At 35.0% G+C, this 24,586-nt stretch overlaps 3 protein-coding genes and 1 long non-coding RNA gene across 4 annotated transcripts; 3 read left to right on the top strand and 1 right to left on the bottom strand.

The window, feature by feature from the left end:
- Positions 1-873: 873 nt before the first annotated feature.
- LOC130956648 (uncharacterized) lies at positions 874-1,955 on the top strand. The gene is made up of 3 exons (XM_057883669.1): positions 874-1,185; positions 1,276-1,418; positions 1,550-1,955. The coding sequence occupies exons 1-3, from the start codon at positions 874-876 to the stop codon at positions 1,953-1,955; spliced, it is 861 nt and encodes a 286-aa protein (XP_057739652.1).
- Positions 1,956-12,419: 10,464 nt separating this feature from the next.
- On the top strand, positions 12,420-14,256 carry LOC130955233 (uncharacterized). The gene is made up of 4 exons (XM_057882050.1): positions 12,420-13,010; positions 13,090-13,235; positions 13,530-13,749; positions 13,838-14,256. Exons 1-4 carry the CDS (start codon positions 12,567-12,569, stop codon positions 14,018-14,020), a joined length of 993 nt encoding a protein of 330 aa, XP_057738033.1. The 5' UTR covers positions 12,420-12,566; the 3' UTR covers positions 14,021-14,256.
- A 494-nt stretch (positions 14,257-14,750) lies between these two features.
- LOC130955232 (7-deoxyloganetin glucosyltransferase-like) lies at positions 14,751-16,433 on the bottom strand. The gene is made up of 2 exons (XM_057882049.1): positions 15,810-16,433; positions 14,751-15,691 (listed from the first exon to the last, which is right to left on the bottom strand). The coding sequence occupies exons 1-2, from the start codon at positions 16,357-16,359 to the stop codon at positions 14,757-14,759; spliced, it is 1,485 nt and encodes a 494-aa protein (XP_057738032.1). The 5' UTR covers positions 16,360-16,433; the 3' UTR covers positions 14,751-14,756.
- A 977-nt stretch (positions 16,434-17,410) lies between these two features.
- On the top strand, positions 17,411-20,896 carry LOC130955016 (uncharacterized). Its single transcript, XR_009076562.1, has 5 exons — positions 17,411-18,176; positions 18,522-18,695; positions 18,903-18,991; positions 19,122-19,175; positions 19,552-20,896. It is a non-coding gene; the product is annotated as an uncharacterized LOC130955016 (long non-coding RNA).
- The last annotated feature ends 3,690 nt before the right edge of the window (positions 20,897-24,586 follow it).

Here is a 24,586-nt window from a genome sequence, read left to right on the forward strand (position 1 = left end):
AATTCTTAAGCTAAAATCTGAGTGTCGAAGTTCTAGGAATGCCTCTGGCTCTCCCGAGACCTTTTATATTAACTATGCGGGCACCTTTACCATGCTGAGAACCTCTGGTTCTCACCCCATACTATATTGTTATTTTCAGATGCAGATCGAGAGGTACCCCGTTGAGCGTCTGGAGATCTTCCGTACAAGCAAAGAACTATCTTTTAGACAGTCATATTTTGTTTTATGCCACGTATATATGCTTATAGAATCTCTGTATGTACATATTTGTGTTTTGTCCCTCCTAGAGGTTAACTTGGAGATACAGGTATTTATTTTGTAGTTTGAGTTTTATTTTGGGTTGTATATAAATATATAATCATATACTCTGGTCGGCCTTAGCTTCGCAGGTCGAGTCTAGAGCTTGCTATCTGTATTTTAAAACTCTGATATGTGTATATTTTCAGTTTCTTTTTTTATCTTACCTATCCGTTTAATGAATATCCATGCGAGAGTCACACGATTTTCTGTCTATCGTTCTTGTTTAGCTAATTCTTCAAGGCTCCTAGATATGATTTCTTTCAACTATATTTATATGTCTTTTCTTTTAGAGGTCGTAATACCTTGCCACCTCTTCTTTGCGATTTAAGCATAAGGCTCTGTGTGGTAGGGTGTTACATTATGGTATCAGAGCAGTTCGTTCCTATAGAGCCTGAGGGATGGACTTATTATGCTTCTGGGCATACTTTGAGTGTGTGTATGTGTTATTAGGATATCTGATTGATATATGTAGCATAAATGTTCATGAGCATGCATTTGGAACTTGAAGCATTAGACTTGCGATATTGAGACTAATCAACTTAATATCACTTGTTTGGTGTGTAAAGGGACCAGATGTCGACTCACGGACGCGGACGCGGGCGAGGGAGAGGTAGGATAGGCACCGTTACTCCTGGTTCGGCAGGGAATGATCCAGTAGATTTCATGGCTGCCCTGGGAAATATGGCTGCGGCTATGCAGGCGACAGCCGATGCACTAGGTAATAAGATAAACCAGGGTAATCACGGGAACAATAATGATGAGGACGGTCCCATGACACTTGCTACATTTCTGAAAGTTCACCCTCCGACCTTCCGGAGAACCTCAAATTCCACTGATGCAGACAATTGGATTCAGGCTATGGAACGGGCACTGCAGGCTCAACAGGTTCCTGAGGAGCAATGGGTTGAGTTTGGAACTTATCAGCTGTAAGGTGAGGCTCAGTATTGGTGGCAAGGGACATGACGTATCCTGCAGCCAGGTGGCGCTGTGATTCCTTGGGAAGTTTTCCGAACAGAGTTCTATAAGAAATACTTTCCTAATTCAGACAAAAATGCCAAGGAACTTGAATTAATGCAGTTAAAGCAGGGACAGATGACTGTTACTGAGTATACTAGCAGGTTTGAGGAGTTATGTCACTTTTCTCGTATCTGTCAAGGTGCGCCTGAAGATTTTGCTGAATGAAAGTGTATTAAATATGAGGGAGGTCTTTGAAGCGATATTCTGAGCTTTGTTGTCCCAATGGAGACAGAGTGTTTTCTGAATTGGTGAATAAGAGTAGGGTGGCTGAGGATTATCTGAGGAAGGCGACATCGGATAAGGGTGATCAGCGAGTTTTTGTTAGGAAAGATCAGGGAAGGAACTTCGCCCCTAGAGGACAAGATTTTAAGCGAGGCGGTTATACCCCACAACTATATTTGGGTCAGAATAACTTTCAGAGATTCAGTAATAACAACAGCCAGGGAAAAGGCAAAGGAAAGCAAGCTCAGACCCCACCGAATGATTTAACTTGTAGGAGGTGTGGAAAGTACCACCCGAATACTCCGTGCAGGGCTGGTTTAGGTGTATGCTATTACTGTGGTGAAGCTGGGCATTTGTCTTGGAATTGTCCAGAAAAGAAGAAGAATCAAGAAGCTGGAAAGGCACAACATCAGTGACGCGTGTTCACTATGACAGCGGATGGTGCTGGAAGCGCAAATACTCCAATTAGAGGTAATCACGAACTGGTAGTCGAAATTTTCGATTGCCTTGCATAGTAAATAACATGTAGCATTCATTGTAGTACATTACCGAGTTGTGAGCATTGTGATTTTCAACTGGGCGATCGACTAATGACCTCCGAATGGTGAGACAGAACGATAGTTGGTCAGCCTAGAAAAGTGACTAAATTCTTGGAGAATAATAATAAGAGTGGCGCAGCAGTAATGGGTTGAACTATTTTGAGTATACAACTTAAGTTATACATAAGGAACCGGAAATGTTGAGAGCTGTGCGGGACAGTTACCTGAAACCCAGAGATGGTAAGTTATGAGGAAGAGACATGACATAGATTGAACCCGTAATTGATAATGAGTTAGGTGTCAAGAGAAAGAGTAAGTTGTGATAGATTTAGTGTCAGAGGCTGAACCAGTTTCAATTGTATTACGTAAGGTGACACTATTAGAAACGGTAGAACTTAGGAGCTAGATGAAGCGAGTATTAGGGACGATAAATCCATCATTTTAATACCAGCCTGCCTTATAACCCTTCTACATCGAGCCTATCTTGTATCTTTCGCTTAGTGTAGACTTTTAAGCCATAAGAATATCCTGGATTTGCAAACTAAACATGTCAAGTCTTTCTGTTTTTCTTTGACATGTTTAAGAAGGGAAGTTACGCTAGTATTAATCTTTTCCATTTTATATCAATTTTCGAAGGCAAAAATTTTTGTAAGGTGGGTAGAATGTAGCGACCCTAAATTTTAAAAATATAAATATAAATAAGTTATAATTTATTTTATAAATTGGAGTTTTTTATACTTAGAAATTATTTTATTATCGAGTTCGATATCTGCCGATATGAGTAAATACTGGTACTTTTTACCGAGTATAGCTTTGCTAATGTTTCACCAAATACTTTTCACCCTTAAGTTACTGATAAACCCCATTTTGACGGTTTATCTTGTATTGATTTTAAGAGCTTTTATCACCTTTTACCCACATTTATTCAATGAAATAGCATGGTTTTGTGATTGTCTCCTTATTTGTGCTTAGATGTGAAAACATACTTTTAAACCCTTAATTTGATGGTTTTAATCTCCCTTTGATTCCACTAGATGCCTTGATATGTTTGTTAGTGATTTCAGATTGAAAAGGCTAGGAATGGATCAAAGGAGTGAAGAGGGAAAGCATGCAAAGTGGAGAAATCATGAAAAGTCAAAGAAGTTGAACTCGCCCATGGACGCGCACGCGCACCTGCGAATTACCCCATGGACGCGTACGCGTGCTGTGCGCGTACGCGTCGGTGCTGGTTTATGATTTTTTAATGAAAACGTGGCCAACGAATTCTAAAGGGGTGTGGGGCCCAATTCCAACCAACTTTGGCGCCTAAACTGCTATTTAAAGCCAAGGATTGAAGAGCAAAGGAAGATTAGTTCATTTTCCACTCATTAGGATTAGTTTAGAGTTAGTTTTAGAGAGAGAAGCTCTCACTTCTCTCTAGGATTAGGATTAGGATTAGGTTAGTTCTTAGATCTAGATTTTAATTCATCTTCTTCTACTTCTACCTTTTCAATTCCTTATTGTTACATTCTTCTTCTATTCTTTTGTTGTAATTCCTTTATGTTGTTCTATTGTTTTGTTGTAGATCTACTTTTGTTCCTTCTCTTTTCTTTCAATTCAATTCAAGGTAATTCAATAATACTTGTGTTTCTTTTAATTGTTGTTGTTAGTTCTTTTCAATAATTGTTGTTAGATTTTGTTCTTGTTGTTGATTTACTATGCTTTTCTTTTATGCCTTCCAAGTGTTTGAGAAAATGCTTGGTTGGATTTTAGAGTAGAATTTTATACTCTTGGCTTGGAAAGGTAACTTAGGAACTCTTGAGTTACTAATGTCCAAGTGATTGATGATTGGGAGCCATTGACTCTAGTTCTCACTAATTGAATTAGTGGAGAGTTAGGACTTATGGACTAGGATTGATGTAGCTCATTTGACTTTCCTTTACTACTAGTTAGAGGATGACTTAATGAGATTAATCCTTGCCAATTCTCATATTGTGGTTAGTAATTAGGATAGAGATCCTTGATCACCAACCCTTGCCAAGACCGTTTTAGCCATTAGTTTACTTTTTGCCATTTATCTTTCATGCTTCATATCAAAACCCCAAAATAACTCACAACCAATAACAAGACACTTTATTGTAATTCCTAGGGAGAACGACCCGAGGTTTGAATACTTCGGTTATTAATTTTAGGGGTTTGTTACTTGTGACAAACAATCTTTTGTATGAAAGGATTATTGATTGGTTTAGAAACTATACTTGCAACGAGAATTCATTTGTGAAATTCTAAACCGTCAAAAATCCAATCATCAGTTACTAATGTCATTTAGATTAGTAACTCATATTATTAACTTTATTTATAAATTATTATTAAAATTATATTATTATTATTATTATTATTATTAATCATAAAGCATGGAAAAAAAAGACGGTGTTGATTATGCATTACGATTGTATATATATGTATATTATTATTATTATTATTATTATGCATGTGCGCAATATATATATATATATATATAAAATAAAAGGCGGCAGCCATTTACTTAATGGAAAGCCATTGCATACGTATACACATATATATAATATCTAGTTATGAGTATCATTAGTCTTATTATATCATTAGCTTTATATATAATAGTACCAACTGAAAAAATTAAGTAATATTTACTTTATTATCATTATTATACTTGCGCCGCCATATATATATATATATATATATATATATATATATATATATATATATATATATATAGGAATGAGAGGCGAGAGAGAAGAGTAACCGAGAGAGAGGAGCGAGGGAACGTAAACCCCATTAAACATTCGGCTTCGATTTCTTACAATTCGTAACTCCAATAAAAAATTTAATCCGATAAAAATATTTGTATCCTCTTCTTCTACATGTTGGCACCACTTTCGATTGGTGGAAGTTGACAGCGACGTAACTCCTCTACTCTTTGAGTTTGGCCAACAAGAGTTTTAGGAGGTACAGACGATTCTGGATGTTTTCTTTTTTGATAGCTCGGCCAGAAAGCTTCTCCAGAACTTTGAATATTTTAATTCCGTACGAAGGTATGGTTTTGGTTTCTCGAGTTAATATTTAATGTCACGTAAAAACTTAGGCTAGAAGACCTTTAAGATAGGAATAAATTGAATGTATAATTGATGTATTGTGTATATGGAATAAAATGTGGGGTTTAGCTATTGTTAATAATTTGCTGTTGAAGTTGGTCGGTTTGGAAAAAGATTTAATATTGGTATTTGTTTCATTTTGAAATAATTTGTTACTGGAAATTATTTGAATGACTGAGAGGTGTTTGGTTTGATAGTTGGGACTCTTGAAGGGTGGCAGAAATTCGAGTTTTAGAGGAGATACTGCCAAAATTTCTATGAGGATTAGAGTTTTGATTTGAAGGGTTATTTTAAAAAGGAAAGAGATTATATGTGACTTGTGTATTTGGGACTATTTGTTGACCCTCTGTCGCAAGATGTGACTGGGCACTTTAATTCCCCGAATTCTCCGATGGGCATGCATATATATATGAATATTGAATATTATGTTTGAGCTTGGAGTTTAACTCCATGGAATACTATATTATTGAGCTTGGAGTTTAAATACTATATTATTGAGCTTGGAGTGTAACTCCATGGAATATTATTAAGCTTGGGGATGCGCGCACAGAGGGACTGTCCAATGGTTAACTACCAGGACATGTCGGGCTGGCTGTATAATCGACAGATGAGACTCATCAGCCATAGGACAGGCATACATCATATGCATTTGTTTGCTTTATTTGAGTATGCATTATTTTAGTTTGCTTAGATGTTTAATTCTGCTTAACTGCTACTTGTTCTACTTGCTGTAAATGCTTCTCTATTTGTGTTCTCCTTGCTTTAATTGTATGTGTATGTTTTCTGAGAAACCCCTCTTGGCAGAGGTGTGGAGGGGGTTGTTCCACCAGTGATTCAGAGGATTTGAGGAGACAGAGCGTGAAGTATTAGGTTAAAGTTAGATTCAAAACTAGAATACCTTAGATAACTTACCTAATTTCTGGTTTAGTTGAATTCTTAAGCTGAAATCTGAGTGTCAAAATTCTAGGAATGCCTCTGGCTCTCCCGAGACCTTTTATATTAACTATGCGGGCACCTTTACCATGCTGAGAACTTCTGGTTCTCACCCCATACTATATTGTTATTTTCAGATGCAGATCGAGAGGTACCCCATTGAGCATCTGGAGATCCTCCTTACAAGCGAAGAACTATCTTTTGGACTGTCATATTTTGTTTTATGCTACGTTTATATGCTTATAGAATCTCCGCATGTACATATTTGTGTTTTGTCCCTCCTAGAGGTTAACTTGGAGATACAGGTGTTTATTTTGTAGTTTTGAGTTTTATTTTGGGTTGTATATAAATATATAATCATATACTCTGGCAGGCCTTAGCTTCGCAGGTCGAGTCTAGAGCTTGCTATCTGTATTTTGAAACTCTGATATGTATATATTTTTACTTTCTTTTTTTATCTTACCTATCCGTTTAATGAATATTCATGCGAGAGTCACACAATTTTCTGTCTATTGTTCTTGTTTAGCTAATTCTTCAAGGCTCCTAGATATGATTTCTTTCAACTATATTTATATGTCTTTTCTTTTAGAGGTCGTAATACCTTGCCACCTCTGCTTTACGACTTAAGCGTAAGGCTCTGTGTGGTAGGGTGTTACAGCGGCGACGTAAGGACGGTGGTTAATACAGCTTACGTTGAGATGTGAGGTATGTGACAGAGGATCCTGCTCGCATCCTTTCATATCACAAGAGTGTGTCCGACACCATATCCGTAGGTAGTGTGCCCGGCACTATATTTGTGGGGGGATCCCTCTTTTATTTGTGAACAAAAAGTGACATTCCCATGGAAATGTGTCGGGTTGGCAGATGAACCAAAAATGTGATATCACAGCCAAATAGGACAGGCATTCATCATGTGCATATTCTATATGTTTGCTTGCTTTGCTGACTTGTATTGTTTGCCTAATTGTATAACATGCTTAATTGCTTCTTGAATTACTTGATATACATGATTATACTTGTGTTTTACTTGCATTGCCATTACTTATGTTTTCTTCTGGGATTGAGGAGGTTCGGAAGGCGGTGGCGATGTGATCGCATGGTGGTTAGGCTGGCGAAGGCTGTGGGATAGCGGTGTAAATGTTAGAGTAGAAAATTCCTAAGTTAGTTTCTCTTATTTCATTATGGTTTTAAAGTGATGGTTTTAAATTTATTTATGCTTTAAGTTGAATCTCATGATTAATATGAAGCTCTAGGATTGCCTCTGGCGTCCCGGAGTCTTATATCTTACATTACTGGGCATTGTTACCATACTGAGAACCTCTGGTTCTCATACCATATTCTATTGTTTTTTTTCAGATGCAGGTCATAACCCACCTCGGTGAGTTACGTGATGGTGACAGAACGGAGGATCCTTATCATATTTTGGAGTCTTTTAAATATTTTGTTTAGTACTCTCACTTTTGTATTTCTATTTGTCTTAGAGGCTTACTTTGGGAGAGATATATTGTATATGCTGGTTTTATTTTCAAAATTCTGTATGTTTGTATATAACTAGTTGGCCTAAACTTCGCAGGCTGAGGCTAGTTCCTTATGACTATTATACTCATATATCTATTTATGCTTTCTTATCTTGTATCTATATATCTTGTGTCTTAAGTTTGTAGCTTCGTGTGAATGTTTTGCGCTTTTGTAACTCTATTTTTTAGCTTATTCTTTCATCGGGCTTCTAGAATTACTATTTCTTTCTATATATATTATTGTACAAGCCTTAAAATTATCATAACCTTTGATTAACCTTTGCTTTATGGCATGATGTAAGGCTTATGGTAATTAGGGTGTTACACAAAAACTGTTCAAACAGAGCAAGTAGATGGAGCCACCGAGCATACTTCACTCAACGTAGGAAACAACTCATTACATACAACCAGTGAAAGTCCTTTTTAGAATGTCAGATAAGAGGTAAGTAATTGCCAATCTGGTAATTTACTCTCTATTTTTAATGAGGCCACAAACAATTATAGTATAGCACTGGAATATGAAGAACCAGAGTCCAATACCTTTATTCTTCCTCCAAGAAGAAACAGAGAAATGCCTCCTGATTGGTACTCACCAGAACATGTTCTCCGTAACTCAAGATACCCGACAAGGGTGGCTAGAGAAGGAATAACAAATGTTGCAAAGGCTTTTTTTACCACACTCTTGACAAAAGTCATTTCAAGAACTGTCCGAGAAGCCAATGAGAAAACTGAATGGCGAAAAGTCATAAATACAGAAATGAAAGCTCTAGAGAAGAATAGAATTTGGGAGAAGCGTATCCTACTGATAGAAAAAAAGCTAGTCGGGTGCAAATGAGTTTTTACCATTAAACACAAGGCAGATGACACCATCAAACGGTACAAGGCGAGGTTGGTGGCCAAAGGTTAAACAGAGACTTATGGTATTGACTACACTGAAACTTTTTTACTGGTTGCAAAGATTAACACCATCAGGATGCTGTTTTCAATAGCAGTAAATGAAGATTGGCCACTCCATCAATTTGACGTCAAGAATGCTTTCTTGCATGGAGAGTTGAAAGAATTAGTGTACATGGATGTCCCTCCAGGTTTCTCAACGAGATTTAGAAAATATGAAGTTTGTCTGTGAAAGAAGGCCCTTTATGAGCTTAAATAATCTCCACGTGCCTGGTTTGAAAGATTCATAGTGGCCATGAAAAGGTATGGGTACAAGCAAAGTAACTCTGATCATACCATTTTTTTGAAAATATAGAGAGATTTAATCACTTGCCTAATAATCTATGTGGATGATATGATCATAACAAAAAGTGATGCTGAAAAAATTACAAAATTGAGAATGAACTTATTCAGTGATGGACCTAAAAAATTATAATAGTGGGGCAAAAGTAATATATTTAAAATATGTTAGTTAGTCAAGTTTTTAATAAATATAATTAACATAGTAAAAAATATATTAATTTATATTAAAAGTATTTTTTCTCATTTCAATATTTTGACATTATTGTGTGATATGTTTATTATTAATACCAGTGCCTTGTTAAGTATTCCATATCCGTCAAATTATATTTTTATTGATTATTTTTTATATAATACAACAAAAAAGTATAGTTCAATAACTAAAGAATTTATAAGAAATATAACTCGAATTAACTAATTTTAAATTTTTACAAAAATTATGTGAGAGACAAAAAATTTGTGAAAAAAATTTAAATTAAACAACCACAATTCTTTTTATATATATAAATATAGATAAGGTAATTTCTCTTTTTATATTATACAAATATTCAAATAATTTGTTAGCATTTAATTATAAAATTGATATTTTTTAATATTTATAGTAAAAATTTTTCGACAAAAATAATTATTATATGTTCGACTAAAACTAAATTAAATAAAACAATAAAAAAATAAATAAGTAATTATTTAATAATCTTATTTATATTTGAAAAGTTATATTTGACTTTAGGTAATTAGCTAATTGAATTATTATTTTTTTTGTTATTATTTATTTTAAATATATATGATATAGCAGTTATATATATATATATATATACTTTTTTTTTTACCAAAAATAGGGAGACTCGAACCCACAACCTCTAAGTGAGTATGGGGAGACTACGCCATTTGAGTTATAGCTCGTTGGCATATATATTTATTATTGTTATTATTGTTTTTTTTATAAACTTAATGGGGTAATTGTCCCCAGTCTCCACACAAATTAACGTGAGTTTGTCCTTGAATCTATTTATAGACTTTGAAATAAAGGATTTGGAAAAACTAAAATATTTTTTAGGAATAAAAGTTCTACGATCCAGTAAATAAATCTTTATCTCCTAAAGAAAGTACATTTTAGACCTTTTAGCAGAAACAGGAATGGTGGATTGCAAACCAATAGTTATGCCCATGTAAGTAAGTCACAAGTTGAAGATAGTAGAAAGTGTCACCCTAGTAGATAAGGAAAGGTACCAGCGACTGATTGGAAAACTAATTTACTTATCACATACTTAACCTGGCATAGCTTATGCTATGCTGTGAGAATAGTAAGTCAGTTTATACATAAGCCACCAAAAGATCATATGGAAGCCGCTATGAGGATAGTTCGATATTTGAAGGGCGTTCGAAGAAGTGAAATCATATTCAAAAGGAATGGTCATTTGAAGATTGAGGTGGGCGGCAACCCAAACTATAGAAGATCAACAGCTGGTTACTTTACACTTGTTGGAGGAATCTGGTAACTTAGAAAAACAAGAAACAGAAAGTTATAGCAATTTCAAAGTGCGGAGGCAGAATTTCGAGAGATCGTTCAAGGCATAATTGAAGTATTGTGGATAAGAAAATTGATGGCCGAGATTAATGTGAGAACAAAGTCACAATCAACATTTCAGATAATCCCATACAACATGATAGAATAAAACATGTTGAGATGGATCGACACTTTATCAAAGAAAAAAATTAAGAATTGTACTATTGAACTTTTATTTGTGAGATCAAAAGATCAGTTGGCTGATATTCTTACTAAAACAGTTTTAAGATAAGCTATTGTTAAAGTTCTAACCAAGTTGAGTATTGGTGATCCCACTACTCACTTTGAAGAGAAGTATTAGAATATCACAAGTAGAGAACAAAATCAGAAAAATATTAAAGAGAATAAAAAATTAATAAAATTTATTAAAATATTATTCTATAATTAAGTACTCATTAGGGTACTCTTAGTCTATATATTATAAAAATATTGTAATCAAAAGAAAGAAAGAATGAATATGATACTTTTTAAATTATTTTTTTTTCTTTCTTAAACCCTTTATAACAGCGAAACATGACTTAGGTCTAATATATAAAAAGATGTATGTGAATGATTTAGGTTTGGGGGGTTAATTAAATTAGTTAAAGAAATCAAATAATAATGTTTTTGAAATTGTTGATTATGATGGATGAACGACCACCAGACCCAGCTCTAATTAAAGCAACCCCTTATTAATACTATATAGGTGCTATTAGTAGAATACATATATATACCACATCCTTATCTTTAAGAACCATTCTGATTTTAATTTTAGGTTAGCTTATTAGTTGCTCTAATTTCAATATACTGTAGTGGGACACAGCTAGCTATAGCTCCTTCCCTATCTTTCTGCTGCTTCCTAAAGTTTGTTTTTTTTTTTGTTTACCTAATATTTCTTTTTAGAGTATATTTTAAATTTATGATTAGTAGAAGTTTTTAATTTTTAATTTAAAAGTACATAATATATTTAATAATGTATATGTTAGTTTAATGTAATAGTAGTTAGTATACCAAGATTATGAACTAACGTGAGTTATAAATATTAAATTGGAGATCAAATTGAATAAACCAAATTTAAATACCAAAAATGAAGTGTGCGTGTAATTTTAATGACCAATACGAGTATTAACTCAAGATTAAAAAAATTGGGATAGTTTAACAATTTTTTTTTGGTCAGGGTCCAGGCCTGGATAGTTTAACTTAAAATTCTACTTGAACACCAAACAGGCCATGTCAGATTCGCGGGTACAAAGTCCGTTTCGATGATGGGTAAAATTGGCTGTGTCTCCTTTTTTCTTTTTACACACACTCATTCCTTTTTTTTTTTTTGGGGTGATACACACTCTCTCTCTTGGATCGTTCCAAGTTATAGTTTCTTTTTTGCCATGAGTGAAACACTTTTCCGAGACTGATTCAATTAATAACGGGCTAAATTTCATTTAAGAAATGTGAGCCCATCCTAAAAAGGACCTGAGCCCAAAATAAATGTGTGTTAGGACTTTGGACTACTCTGAAAAGGTTCCTCATGGCCCAAAAAAAAAACAGATCGTTCTAAATATCTCAAAATATAAAGAATAATATAATAATATAAAGTGAGAAGTGTTCAATTTCAACTAGTATACTGATTAGGACTATAATATAGTTTTGAATAATAAACAAAAGGACTGGTGCTATTCCGTGCAGGACTTTGCCATTATGTGAGCACAAACTCAAGTATCTTACAACTTCTCGTCACAAAACAATAGCAAGTGAAATGAAGTCATATTACCTAAATGATATTGATTTATTCAAGAGTTAAGCTTAGCCACACTCACAAACAAGAGTTATTACTTATTTGATTTCTCCTCTGCCAATGTATTTTTGGTGACCGAACATAACACAAAAGAAAAATTTAATTAATATATTAAAATAAAAATTTTCGAAAAATACATATAAAATAATATTAGGTGTGAGAGACGGATCAAAAATATTATTCATATATTAAAATTAGTTATTAATACATTTATATATAAATACATATATATTTTAATTTATTTTTATATATATTTATATTTTAGAATAATTTTAATAACTGGCTTTAATAGACACTTAGCATATTCGGGGCGGATATAAAGTAAGAAAGTGATGAGAGAAATGATGAGGATTGGTTATGGGTTGGAGAGGGTTACTTGGTTTTGAATATGGCATAGTTCAGGCGCCATTAGGCCCTGATATCTCTGGCCCTGAGCTTGTTGCTGCTGTTGCCAATGCCGGCGGTCTTGGTCTTCTCCGGGCCCCCGATTGGGAATCCCCGGATTATGTGAGGGGCCTCATAAACAAGACCAGGTCCTTAACCGATAAACCCTTTGGGATCGGTGTAGTCCTTGCTTTTCCTCATGAACAGAATCTCAAGGCCATTTTGGACGAGAAAGTTGCAATCTTGCAGGTCTACTGGGGAGATTGTACCCCTGATTTAGTTGCCATGGCTCATTCAGCTGGTGTCAAGATTGTTCCACAAGTTGGGGATTTGAGAGGTGCCAAACAGGCAATCAATGCTGGTGTTGATGGAATCATTGTTCAAGGACGCGAAGCCGGTGGTCATGTCATTGGTCAGGTATTCATTTTCCGTGCTGCCTTCACTTCTCTTGTGTACTATTCCAAATTCAGTTACTCACATGATGAATTTCGTTTAGGATGGTTTGATTTCGTTAGTGCCAACGGTGGTTGATCTCGTTGGTAATCGGAACATTCCGGTTATTGCAGCCGGTGGAATCGTTGATGCTCGAGGTTATGTTGCTGCTCTGGCTCTTGGTGCTCAGGGTGTATGTCTAGGGACAAGGTATCAACATGTTTTTTATTTTTCATGTGATGAATTTCATAGCCAAGAACCGTGAGATAATTTGATATATTTAGCTAAACAAAAATGCTATTAATACACCACCAATGTATTTGTGTATAAATATATGCATTTGTATTATAACATGTATTTTATACTAGTGGCTGACTTTGGTAGCTGATTTTTTGTGTACACGTAGTATAGTCACTAACTAAATTGGTATCTAACAGTTTCTATCTATCAACTTTTAAGTGAAGACAAAGTGTTCTCTATTAACATAATCTACCAATTTTGCAGGTTTGTGGCAACTGAGGAAAGCTATGCTCATCCAACATACAAGAGGAAGTTGATTGAAATGGATGAAACCGAGTACACAGATGTATTTGGGAGGGCAAGGTGGCCCGGCGCGCCGCAGCGTGTTCTCAAGACACCCTTCTACAAGGATTGGAGATCACTTCCACCCCATGAGAATGAAACCAACCAGCCACTCATTGGCCATTCAACAATCCATGGCATGGTAAAGTTTCAAACCTTCATTGTGTCTGTCTTTGATCTTTATATGCTATTGCAGACCACTTGAAACCTTTGTGTTTTCTATCCAACAGGATAGAGAGATTCGCCGTTTCGCAGGTACTGTCCCAAACATGACAACCACAGGAGATATTGAGAGCATGGCTATGTATGCCGGCCAAGGCGTCGGTCTCATCAAGGAAATTCTGCCTGCTGGTGAAGTTGTGAAGAGGCTAGTTGAAGGTGCTCAGATTCTGATTAAGCAGCACTTCAATTAGCTTGCTCAGTTAAGGGTTGGCTTAAACATTTGGTACCCTACCATAATACCTTGTTACCTCTATTAAATTTGTTCTCAATTTAGCCAATCTTGCAAACAAAGAATGAGATTTGTATATATACAAATAAGTACAGTGTGGAGATATCAATGGAGAGAAAGGTTCAGGGGTATTACTTTCTGTTTCATCATATGGTCATGTATTTTAAAGGGTTTAAATTTGGTTTTCATTATGCTTCATCTTAGTGACATTTAACATTTCATACTACTAAAAGATAGATTGAACAAAAAGTCAAAAGAACTATATTCACAGTTACTTAGTAGTTATTATGCATTAGCATCACAGGGAGAAAGGAAAAACTAGTATCAATAAGTTTAACAACACCTCTTTAATCATTATTTTATGAATAGAAGACTTCTTACTCAAAATGCAGAAGCATATATTATTTTTTAACGGAATAAATTGTCTTTACTCTCTGGGACTTATGCATGCAACTTGTAGTAATTAGTAACATAAACTAATCATCAATTCCTAAACTAGCCGGCAAACAATTAATCTTAATCATTAAAAAATCACACAGCTTGATGAGGACTTCACATTCCACTACATGGAGCACAAACAGATGCCACCAGTTTTTTACTACACAATGCTGCATATTCAACAGGAGAAAGATAAAATTGAATGATTACAATACTGCATTTCATTATTAAGAAAGAAAAACATATGGCAGTAATTTAATCTAGTTTTCTTTCAGTAAGACCTCCTTAATCACTTTGTCCAAGTTCATGTATGAAGAACCACCAGGTCTAGTCACCTCCTCTGCCTTCTTCTTGAGCTCCATGACCTTTTGTCTCATCTTCTTTCCCTTCTCTCCCACCATCAATTCATTGACAAGATTCTCCAGATCCTTTCTCTTCACATCGTTTTTAATTTCAATCCCAATGCCCCATTCATTACATATATTTCTACAGTTTGTTGGTTGGTCTGCGAAAAACGGCCAACACAACATTGGCACTCCGGCACACACGCTTTCAGTGGTAGAATTCCATCCACAGTGAGTCAAGAATCCACCAACTGAAGGGTGGTTCAGCACCTGCTCTTGGTTGCACCAACTAGCTATTAGGCCTCTACCTCGAGTCTCATCAACAAACTCCGGGGACAGGACCACCGAGCCACCAATAACAAGGTCAGGCCTAATGATCCATAAGAACGGCTTCTTGCTGTTGGCCAAACCCCACGCAAACTCTGATAGTTTCTCGGGCGAAATAACTGTTATACTGCCGAAATTCACATAAATAACAGATCTCGGCTCCTTGGAGTCGAGCCATTCAAGACACACAGTATCTTCTTTCCAAAGATTAGAACCCAAAATTTCCAGTTGTTGATCCTCTGGATTGTGATAGGAAAATGAAGGGAAAGGGCCAATGGTGTAAATAGCAGGTAACATAGAGGAGAGAGCATTGACTACCTCTCCCTCAAGTTCATCAAAAGTATTCAAAACAACGGCATTAGCATTGTGAGCTTTATCTGTCAATTCCATGAGAAATTGTAACATGGGATCATTTGGATCTGTTGTCCTTATAAAGTCAGGCAGGTCCTTGAGTCTAAAATTTTTCATTCCTGGAATCCAATCAACTTTTGTCTCCAAATATCCATTTGTCAGACAACTCTCATCTGCATATATATCACATAGATAAATTACATGACTTTAGGAGTATGTTCAGTGTCACATACTCACATTTTATAAAATTTATGAATATTGGACATGAAGAATAGTAGTGAAGGTACTTACCTTTGAGTGGTATGAGACCTTTATGAATGAGAGTGCGAAAGTGCATAGCAGACAAGAATGAAGAAGCAGCAGATGGAAAAAGAAGAAGGATAGGGAGTCCAAGATCTTGAGCAGCTTGTATAGTAAAAGGCATGGTTCCATCAGAAACAAGACAAGTAACTGGAGGGACAGCACCAGCTGAGGCCAAGTCTATAAGTTTAGCAAGAAGGCTTCGAAACGGGGCGAGGAATTTGTTCCTGACTGAGTCCAAAAGAGCAAGAAGATCTTGATTATGATCATTGCCATTATCATCAGGATGGGGAAGACCATCAGGGATGGTTTCAAAGCGAAAGTGCGGAATGGAATGAATAAGGTGGTTGTTGTTGTTGGGAGACATAGCCATTGATTTGAGGAAGCGTTTGTAGTTGTATTCAGTGTGGACAAAGGTTATATGGAAGCCTCTTAGGTGAAGAAGCTTTGCTAGTTTAAACACTGCATTGATATGGCCTTGAAGTGGATAAGGTGTTAGCACTGCATGCGGTTTTCTATTACTTTCAATGATGGAATTCATTTTCCTAATTAAAGACTCAGAAACTTTTCTTGTAAGGTTGATGATAATGATGATGATGAAGAGCTGTGCCTGCATGCTTATTTATTTTCATATTCCTGTCAATAAGCCTGCATATTTATTCATATATATCAATTTCATTGTTGTTGTTGATGTCATTCAAAAGATACATAGCAAATTAAAGAGAAAATTGAGACATCATGGGATATCCGACACAAAAAAAAAAAAAAAGATAGCATCTTCAATTAAATAACCTTTTAGATTAGAGTTATATGCCAAAATGGTTGCTGAGATTGGACACTTGCATTAAAAAAGTTTAAAATCTTAATTGTACTATAAAAGTTTCTGAGATTGAAAAAATTGCATTACGTTATTATTATTATTTATGGTAACAACAATAGATTGCTCTACCATTTTTTTACTTTATTATTTATCTCATAAAATAAGTATCTCATATTTTTGGTTGAAAGATTTATAAGCATGCTTGGAACTGAATGGCTAATGTGATAATGACAATAGCTTTTGACTAGCGGCCCAAACAATTTAGATTTTGCTAAGATGTGTGTATGTGTCTTTACACCACTAAAATAAACTTTTAGAACTCCGATCATGAAAGAATGTGTCCTTCTCTCTTTTTCTTTTACCGGGAAAAAATAGCTTAATCTTCCAAGGCTGAGGTACCAAAAGACGGTAAACAATAGAATTCTGAACTTTAGATGTATCCCATCCATGTAAGGAGGAATGTGTTGAATGGGAGATATATATGAACCTTGAAAACTGCTGCCCTACGCTTCAAACTTTAAAGCATCACGTACATTATACATAGGCCACGTCTCTGGTAGCTGTGTCTTTGGTGACTATCGGTGACTATGCATTGACCAAACAATAAAATATTGACAAGTAAAATGTGTGTATGAAATGCTAAACAATTATTCAAGCACAATGGCCACACTACAAGGATTTATTCACAATAGTCATCATCAATTGTCACAGACTTCAATCAAGTAAAAGATACAAGACCAAAAAGTCAAATCAAATCACAAGAAGGCACAAAAGTATCACACCCTTCAGTAATCCTATATCATACATTAAAAAGAAGATTATTCGCATAGTGAAATTCTTAGGTGTCATCTTCCAGATTTATTCTCAATTTTTGATAAGTGTGTTCATCATTAAAATTTTCATGCCTTCGGTCATCAATATCATGACTTTTATTACCATCATAACACTTGCATCAAACTATTTTCATTACACCACACTTTTTATGACTTAATCTGAGTTTTTTATCCTCCTTTTCCGTTTGCTTTATATGTACACATAACCTAAATTTTCAAATTTCTAATTTTGAATTCAAAATCAAAATTATGATTCACTCCATTCTTTGTTTTCAGTTTTATCTCTTCCTCCTCTTCTTCGGTTCTTCTCCTTCTTCACCTTCTTCACCTTCAGTTCCTCTTCCATTTTTCTCCTCCATTCATTGATTATGTTTTTGTATAATCTTCTTCTTCTTCCTAATTTAAGTTGGAGGTGGAGATTATAGAGTTCATGTAAGCACCAAGGCAAAATTACGACCGTGGATGAGGTTGTGACAGCTATGGTGGTGGATCATAATATGGCGGCGGTGTTGCAGTGGGTGCGGTGGAGTTTGTGGTGGTCATCGATGATGTGGTGATGGATACGGAAGAGGCAACGGCGGAAGAGAGCAAATCGATGGAAAGTACTGAGTCGCGCGGCCACAGAGAGCACATGCAGTGACACTATGAAAGAGAGCACAACAGCGATTTGATATTTTTTATATTTTTCTTTATCTTTCTATCCAGGTTATTTCCCGTATTCATCTTCATTTTCAATACGTTCTTGATGTCTGTTCTTTTACATTTTTTTTCAAATTTTAATTCCAATTAAATCTGCATGTAATTTGAAATTAAAATTTGAATTTTAAATATGCACAATCTTATCAAGCATTCAATCCATCTCTCACATAATCAACTTTCGATTTTCTTCTTACCATAACCGTCTTTCTTTCTCTATCTTCTCTCATGTCTTTCTCTCCTAGATCTATATATCTCTCTGCATCACCTTTTTTCTTTTATGTTTGTTCTCTCTGTCTTCTCTTTGTCAAGCGGAGAGTTCTTGATGGTATTATGGCACGGTATTTGTTGCAGGGAAGCAGAGGAAAAAAGTAGAGACACGATAGGGAGGAGCGAGAGATGCATACTGGCGTCGACAACAATGGGATGATTCCGATGGAGATAGACGGCACGGAAGAGAAGTCACAGTTGTAGCGCCGAAAGCGCCAGCAACGGTCTTGGGGCGATAATTCTGTATGCTCTGCTTATGTAAGTAGTCGTCGTCTTCTTCAAATCAAAGTATATATAAGATTTCTAATTTTATCCCTATTCATACAGTCATACTTCTCTTTTTTTTTTTAATTTTTTTATATAAAATGTGCCTTCTATGATGAAGTTAAGTGTGTTCCTTATTATTTGATCTGATGTATATGTTCTAATTTTGGTAAGATTTGAAATATTATTGTTGTTGTGCAGAGTCTTCTTTGTTTGGTGTGGAGTTGTTGATGCAGAAAATCCAGAACCTCATTGTTGTTGCTGGGATTCTATTTGCATTTCGCTAAAAGGTTTTAATCTCTTTCCCTTTTATATTCAATTTACATCCAATATACAAAACCAAATGAGTTTTCAAAGTAATGCAGCATGAACTATACATTTTTCCTTTAGTTTTTGATGTCCTGACTTTTGTATTTTCAGAGTAATTTAGGAACTAAGACAAAAGAAGTTCTTGCTGTGTAGCTACTGAGGAAGGTTTGCATCCACTCTATTGTGTTTTTATTAGCTATTTTTTTTGTTTAATTACTTAAATTTGTTGTTTGCTTTTGCTTATTGTTATTCTTCTGCTTATTATTACCTTATCTCTTCTCCTTCCTCTCAAGCTTGGCTATGTTCTTTACTTTTCAAGGTGGTAGTTTCAATTTTTTATTTTTGAGTCTTTTTCCTTCTAAAACTGGGTTAATTTCTTTTCCCCCCACGAACCATTTGAAAAATGTGGAACAAATTATGGGATACCACCAAGATTTAAGCTGTTGCTTTCAAAGTACTTTCAGTTTTCAAGGTAGTTCGTAATTTTGTACATTTTACCTGTTTAATTCTGTTTTGAATTGCCTTTACATTTGGTTTTCAGGGTTTAGGATTTTGTCCGCGAGTAATTGATGGGATCATCGGTATATTTGCTATTCAAGTGTGTTTAATTAACTGCTCTATTTAAAATTTTTGTTTTCTGCATTGATTTTTTGCTTTTCTCATTTACTGATGTCACTGTTAAGGGTAGAAAATAGAAGAGGATAATAATGATCATGCTTAGTAAAATATATAATAGTGATTATAATTATAATTACCCAGAGTGCCAATACCGAATTAGTACATGGCACTACTAGCCTCTATCAAGTATAAGAGCAATTTTGCTGGCGTTGATTTCATGTTTAATATGACTTTTAGATGGTGCCAGGTTTTCCTTCCTCTTAGATAAAGGAACTAATTAGCTTTAGGGCAATTTGTACCCTAGGAAACTTTGAAAGTTTTATACTTATGTTAACTTTACTACATGATTCGTTCTTCTTTCTATGCTTAATATTGCGTGCATCTTATTTTGAATTAATATTGTTACCATAGAATATAAAATAGAGAGAAATCTATTAACAGAATACAACTTTGAGCAGTCAATTTCCGTGATGTTCATTTAGACTCGGCCTTTAAACGTTTTAACCAGTTTGTGCTATTATTGGGAGAATCCTTGGACTAAGTATATTATTCAGCCATATTTCTTTCAGGTTTCATAATATCTATAACGGACTAATTTGAGTATTCTTACAATATCAAGGCAATATTTGGAAAAGGAGATCCTCTCAACAACTTTTTCTTTTTTTTTTTTTTATGCTTTTGATGGGAAGGGAATTATAGAGAATATTCCCAATTTAAATACTCTGATAATTTATGACTGAAGCACCACAAACCTTAAGAGTGGAAAGTTAACACTGTCCAGAACAAGAAGAAATAGACCCTTTTAAGTGCACAATGTTCTGGTTATTGTTAGCTATTAATTTATATTTTTAGTTGCTAATTTATTTAGGCTAATTTCAATTTACTATTAGAGTTTTCTTGCTGTAGTAGATACAAATGAAACGATTATTTGTTGTACGTGGGCATTAGGCAATCTATAAACATGTTTCTTTGAAGTATCGAAACCCGATGGTTAAAGCCTTTTCTTTAAGGAGAACTGTGGTTGGTAAACGTGATGTATATGTTTTTAGGACGTTTCTTATATGGGAAAAGTATTTTTGGGACCTTTAAGGTCCATGAAACATTTGATATTAATGAATATTTGAGTTGCCGGTTCATAAATATTTTTAAGTTAGAAAATTTAAATTATTGAAAGTAGAATGGCCGGGTTTGTGATAAGTAGTAATACTGTAGCAGTATCATTGTCGCTATTATTATTATTATTATTATTATTATTATTATTATTATTATTTATTATCCAGAAAGTAAAATATAATAAGTTATTTGTTAACTATCTCAAATAACAACCAGCGTTCGAACTCCGACTTAAGAACTTGCTCTATTCCTATCCTTTCTTCGAATCCATTGAAGGACCTCCACCTTCTATGCCCACGGCTCCAAGATGGCCACCCAACAACGATGACTAATAGAGTTGCCTTCTCCGATTACAACCCGACCCAGTCCCAACCCGACCCGACAAATTGGATCTATCTCTGTTGCAGCTCCCTCTCTCCTTCTCGTTCTGGCCCTCTCTCGCTCGAACTTACTCTGGAGTGTGGAGGCGCTTTGTTTTCTGCGATGAGAGCTTCCTGCTGTGAACAGTGGTGATGTCCATGTCCATCTTCGCAAGGATCTCTGATCTCCTCTAGATCTCCTCTAACTCTAAATAAATTTCTTTACTATATTATTTTTTTGGGTTTAACCATTCCCATTTTTCTTTATCAAACCGGATTGGTTTGCAATTGCACAAACTAATGACTTTGAAAATCAATCTCCTTTATTATTTATATTTTTATGATTTTGAAGCTTTCTCAGAATTCATACATATGATAATGTAGAAGATGAAGTACTAGTAAGAATGGATAATGTTATTGGATAGTGGATAATAATTAAACCTTGTTTTTGGGGTATGAGTTTTAATAAATTGTGTTTGGATGAATTGTGAATTTAATCCATATAACAAAGTCCAACAAAAAAAACAAAAATCAATTCCTCCCAAAAAAACAGAAACCAATTCCTCCAAAAAAAAATAATAAACCAGTACGGATAAGGTTGGTTCAACTGAACCATGTTAGGGCCAGTCCATAAATACATTTAATTTGAGAGTAAATCTAGCATTTTCAATAAGTTTGGTACAGCAGCCATCTAAGCCATCCATTTAGCATTTTGTTGCATGGTCCTTTAAGGACCTAATTATTCTTTCCCCACCAAAGACAAATCCATGTTTTTATATAAATCACAAACTCAAATTTCATTCTCACCTTCCCTCTCATACGGTACTCATGTCAATCTTCTATAATATTTTGGTATCTTGTGGCTTTTTTGAATGAAAGTTGCTATTTACATATCAGTTTGTGAAATTACTTTTTACTATATGCTCTGAATCCAATATCATCGACAAATTTAGACAAATTGAGAAATATTACATATCAATTTTGATTTAACCATTTTAATTGTGAGATGGTCTTAATAATGATGTTGTCTTGATACGTGAGAATTGAGAATTACTGCTCATTGTTCTTGAAAAAAATAATTGATGAAAATTCATCTCATGTTCATCTTATAGCAATTTTGTTTGGTTGAATCTCATTGTTTATTTTTGTTATTTTTTACCAGCTTTATTTTTTAGCATTTTAGTTTTTGGTATTAAAGCTTTCAAAAGTATCTTTTCCTTTTTTTTTTTCTTAAAAAGGGGAAAAATAAAAAAAGAACAATGGGTTTGGTACATAAGAGTTTTGAAACAAATGTAAAAATTGAAAAATAAGGGACATGATGAGATGATTTTGTATAATTTTCATGATTTGGAAAAAATAAAAAAAAGTTTATTATTATAATACAAATTGAGTTGTACCTTGACTTTAAATTTTTTGGTATTTGTGTTGATTTATAAACTTTTTTATGGGATTTTAATATTAAATTATTTTATTCACAATTTTACTATATAATTATACTATAATATATTTATTATAATTAAATTGCATTTTTTATTTTATTTTATATACTGCATTTTTTTAATAAATAAAATCACATATTTTTATTGAATTCCTGTTAAATACTTAATCTACTAATTTTTAATATTAAATATTTTTCATTAAATTTATCATCGGGACACTTCACTAGTGCTTTCTAAAAAGGCATATCCACCATTTTCTAATTGCTTCGTTGTCACCAGCCTCAACAGCAACTTTGTCAGCACTAAGTTCCTCAACAGCACTTTTGACTTTTGATCTGTAGGCAGCAATTGCAATTTCTGAATCCTGTTCAGAACTTTTTGGGATCCTGATCAGCTTTGGTATCTCTGGGTGAAATTTTGACGACTCTCTGATGATCCCGTGGGACTCATCATCATTGTATGGTTTTTTCAAACACCTTGTGTGCAGCCATATTAGAATGGCTTTTCTTTAAATGGATATTTATTCTTGAATGGGAGATATATAGGAAAATTATTAGGTGTTCCAAGTACTTTTATGGAACATGGCTGTTCCAATAAGCAAAAGGTTCCTATATTAATTTTGTCGTTTAGCAACTTTTTAAAAGACTCTAAAATCCTCTAAATTAGACATGAAATGACATAAATGGGCAGTTATAAGAGATTCATTGTCCCTTGGATTGCTGGCTTTCAATAACTGGCTTAATTGCTTGTGAAAGTTATCAATAATTTTTTTATAAATAATAACTTTATAATTTTTTAAAACAATAAATAAATAAATTTCAACATAGTAATGATTTAAAAAATATAAATTCTAATATTTAAAACATTTGTATCTATTTATAAGTATCATTTATCATTAATAGTTTTAAAATTTAAATCCGTTATAATATACCACTAATCAATTAAATTTTATATTTATCATCTCAATTAAATTAAAACATGATAGTTAAATATAATTAATATTTAATTAAAATAGCTATAATAACAACTTTTAATTATAAATATTTAGAATATATAAGGGATAAGTGCTTTTTTCGTCCCCAAGGTCTAGGGTCAAAATCAAAATCGTCCCCAACCTTTTTTGTTATTAAAATCATCCTCAACGTTTAAAAACGATTTAAAATCATCTTTTCCCGAATTTTTGGACCAAAATACCCTTAACTATTAATAAAAACTAAAAATAATATTAAAAAAAAAACCACCCCACCCCATTTCTTCGTCTCTCCCCCCCCCCAAAGATTTCTTCGTGTCTCTCTCCATCGCGTCCAGCCCGCAGCCGCCCCGCGTCCAGGTCGCCGCCGCCCCGCGTCCAGCCCGCCGCCACCCCTGTTTTTGCTTTCTGCCTTCTGCTTCTTCTTATTCTTTTTCTTCTTCTTCTATGAACTGAATTTTTGATTAAATTTGTTGTTGTTGATGAAATTTGTTTTTGCTGAAATTTAAATTTCTGAATTTTTGATAAAATTTGTTGTTGTTGCTGATGAAATCTGATGATGATGATGATGATGATGACCATGAAGAGAGGGCATGAGGAAGGGGGTTGGGGGTTACGGTGAGGGAGTGGGGTGAGGGGTAAGGGGGTGAGGGGTGGGAGGGGGGTTACAGTGAGAGGGAGTGGGTGAGGAATGAGGGGGTGGGAAGGGGGTTACGGTAGGAGGGAAGGGGAGACGGAGAAGGGAAGGAGGGGAGGGGAGACGGGGAAGGGAGACCGGGGGTAGGGGTGGGGGGAGGGGAGGGGGGAAGGGGAGACCAGGGGTGGGGGCAGGGGTGGGGGAGGCGGGAAGGGAGGGGGGAGGGGGAGGAGGAGGGGAGGGGAGACCGGGGTTGGGGGAGGGGGTGGGGTTGGGGGAGGGGGTGGGGTGGGCGAGGGGAGGGGAGGGGAGGGCGGGAAGTGGAGGAGGAGGGGGGAAGGGTAGACCGGTGAGGAGTGGGAGGAGGGGTTACAGTGGAGAGGGAGTGGGGGAGGGGTAGGAGGGGGGTTACGGTGAGGGAGGGTGGTGGTGGTGGTGGT

The sequence above is a fragment of the Arachis stenosperma genome, chromosome 10 (genome assembly GCF_014773155.1).
Source record: "Arachis stenosperma cultivar V10309 chromosome 10, arast.V10309.gnm1.PFL2, whole genome shotgun sequence".
Lineage (NCBI taxonomy): Eukaryota > Viridiplantae > Streptophyta > Magnoliopsida > Fabales > Fabaceae > Arachis > Arachis stenosperma.